We start from the raw sequence: 2,814 nt of genomic DNA, 5'->3' as shown, positions 1-2,814 counted from the left end.
CGGATAGATAGTGAGTAATTGAACTGCAGTCAGAAGTATTATTGAGCACGTTCGTTGTTATAGCGTTTGTTTAGCGCGATTGTTGAAGTTGAGTGTATCGTGAAGTTGTATTCGGAAAGAATAAACCAGTTTTATTAAGTAAAGACTTGTGTCGTTAAAGTTTCGTCGGAACGAAGTTACGGAAAATTAATTAACAAACGGAGACGTAACAATATTATAAAGAAATAACGGTAGTGATTATATGACAAACTTGTAAAAGGTGTTCACCACACCAGAACAAATGCTGTTGTGAAAAATGGCTTGTACAGATAGTGTTCAGACCACTACTGTTTTTAATACCTATGGGGTTTCGAGTCTGTTTTATTTCCCAATATAATAACCTAAATGAATTTAGGCATATGAATAATGTTACAACATTTCGTCGAATACATTATTCGATATTATACAGTGGACAAACTGTTTAATGAATATATATATATATAGTGTGGTTGGAATACCATTATTATTCACCCTTCTAATTCTTGAAAATTCCTAATGGACCAAGATTAAGAATGTAGTATCTAAAAAAAATATAATAGGCCTAATACGAATGTCTTATAATTATAGTAATGCTTCGACAGCTCATAAAAGGCGTTCACGCTATAATAATTATGTTGTCTGTTTTTATAACTTCCAAATTCTCATAAAAATATAAAACAACTCGATATAAATATGTTAATTTAATTTATTAATATTCGTCTTAATTGTTGAACTTTTTCGTTTGTTTTTTTTTTTTTCAATTATTTATCTATTTAAATTATGGTACAAATATTTTTTTTTTTTTACAAGAATTACAGTATTTACCAACAGAGTGCTTACAATCTGTTAGCAATCAGTGGTGTCATGGCAACTAACAGGAGTAATACAGAATACGTAAACAAGCAGCGTGTTTTACGCTATCGATATAGGCTTATGATATATAAAAGTATTCTATTTCTCTAAATAAGTGTCTTTGTACCATAAATAAATGAACTTAATTAGTTAGAAAAAATAAAGTAGGATGTCTCACAAGTGAGTACCTTACACCAGCAAAAGTTTTATATTTTTAGAAATAAATAAATTAAAAAACTAAAATATCAATAAAAATTTCGTAAAGTTGGTCGCATGGATAATTTACTAAGCGTAGACTGTCATATGAGAAAAATAAAAACAAAAAACTATCATATTATGAATGAATCAAGAACACTAAAAAAAATTAAAATAGGCATTTTATTGTTAATAAAACAGGCAAAGCTAATATCAAACAGAAATAAAAAATATTCCCAAAACTATATGAAAATTTACAGTGTACAATAACCATAGGAAGAAAAAACAGGCTATTTAACTATTGCATTGGATTTTCGTCTTTAAGTTCTTCAAAGATGAATGTAAGCTGAAATACATTTTCGACAAAAGTCACACCATCATTTTTATAATTCCAATGAACTATATCATTTTTAGCGTCTAGTTTCCTTTAGCTGATACTGATAGCAACACTTTGTTTAGTGATAGTGTTAAACCTAAATAATTATGTGAGTGATAAGCTGAGCTTATATACGTGTAACTATGACTAATTCAGTTTTAAAGATCATAAAACAATTAAGTTCATGGACAAACAAATTGTGAAATTTCTTATAATGTAAAATCAACAATGTATAATGCAATATATCTGGATTTTCAAAAGACATTAAGTAAGGTTCAGGCTGACAGATTTTGTCATGAAAAAATTATATCTAGTTAATATTTTTTTAAGTATTCATTGTACAGTATTGCTGGTTGTCGTTCTCAAGGAAAGAGTAACATAGCAGCTGGACTTAAATATTCCTCTGTAATTGTAATATTATGTTTTTAAAGGAACAGGTACAAAATTGAGGAAATCGTTGTTTATTTCTGGCATGATGGGAAACATGTTGAGATACTTCCTTGCCATTTCATATATTCAGTTAGGGTCATTTACTATCATAGAGACAAATATTAGTTGTTTGAGAGCATTGGGTAAATTTATAAGTTGTTCAATTATTTCATAAGACTCGTATTCATCTTTTTTATTGAATAACATTTCTAAGGGTATAATTTAATGAATTTTCCATTTATTCTTGAATATTTCCAGTTGTTTTTTCATGAAATGTTTTAATTCTTTTCATGTCTTAAGCACATATAATATCTTATGGGCAGAAGCTCAGCAAAGTTTAAAATCTACTCTTGTCAATGACTTGTCAAGTGAGCCTCAACTTCCAGAAAGGGTAAGTATATTATCTTGATAAAACATAAAATAAAATATTAGTTATCTGAAATACAATCAATAATAATAACTTCTGAACAGAGCAAGCTATGTACTGACAGTAAAATTTAAAATTATCCTGGCCATCAGTATAACTAATTAATTATACATATAAAGGTTAGAATGCATTGTTTAATCAGTTGGGTACCCTCATTGTTAACAATATTTCTGTCCATAACCATTACATATTAATAACTTGTTTTACTTTACTTAGATGGACCTACAAAGCACTTCTGTACGACAATAAATTTTAGCTTTTCCCTGTATTTATTATTATTATTATATATCTGATAAGTAGTTAATATATCTATGAATCAAATTCTAATAAATAATGAACCTAATAACATTGTTTTAGTATGTTAACGATGTATCAATCAATTTTTAATTAAATTAATCAACATATAAACCTGTTTCTGATGGTATTAGCAAATCTATGAAGCTGATAGAAGAAAATAACCAACCTATGAACATTATTATGATACATTAACAATGCATGAATCTGACTCTGGTGATTC

General features: G+C 27.8%; 1 protein-coding gene across 1 annotated transcript in view; it reads left to right on the top strand.

Moving 5' to 3' along the window:
- Positions 1 to 900: 900 nt before the first annotated feature.
- LOC111083432 (IQ and AAA domain-containing protein 1-like) overlaps positions 901 to 2,814 on the top strand; it is a gene marked incomplete at its 3' end in the record, with an annotated part of 5,051 nt that continues 3,137 nt past the window's right edge. The window contains exons 1-2 of the mRNA XM_022379941.1: positions 901 to 1,050; positions 2,171 to 2,261. Of these exons, the coding sequence (XP_022235649.1) occupies positions 1,040 to 1,050; positions 2,171 to 2,261 (102 nt within the window). The remainder of the gene's footprint in view (positions 1,051 to 2,170; positions 2,262 to 2,814) is intronic.

The sequence above is a fragment of the Limulus polyphemus genome, unplaced genomic scaffold, assembly GCF_000517525.1.
Source record: "Limulus polyphemus unplaced genomic scaffold, Limulus_polyphemus-2.1.2 Scaffold9489, whole genome shotgun sequence".
In the NCBI taxonomy this organism is placed as follows: domain Eukaryota; kingdom Metazoa; phylum Arthropoda; class Merostomata; order Xiphosura; family Limulidae; genus Limulus; species Limulus polyphemus.
Note: the sequence above shows the minus strand (reverse complement) of the source record. Positions and strands in the feature narration are given on the sequence as shown.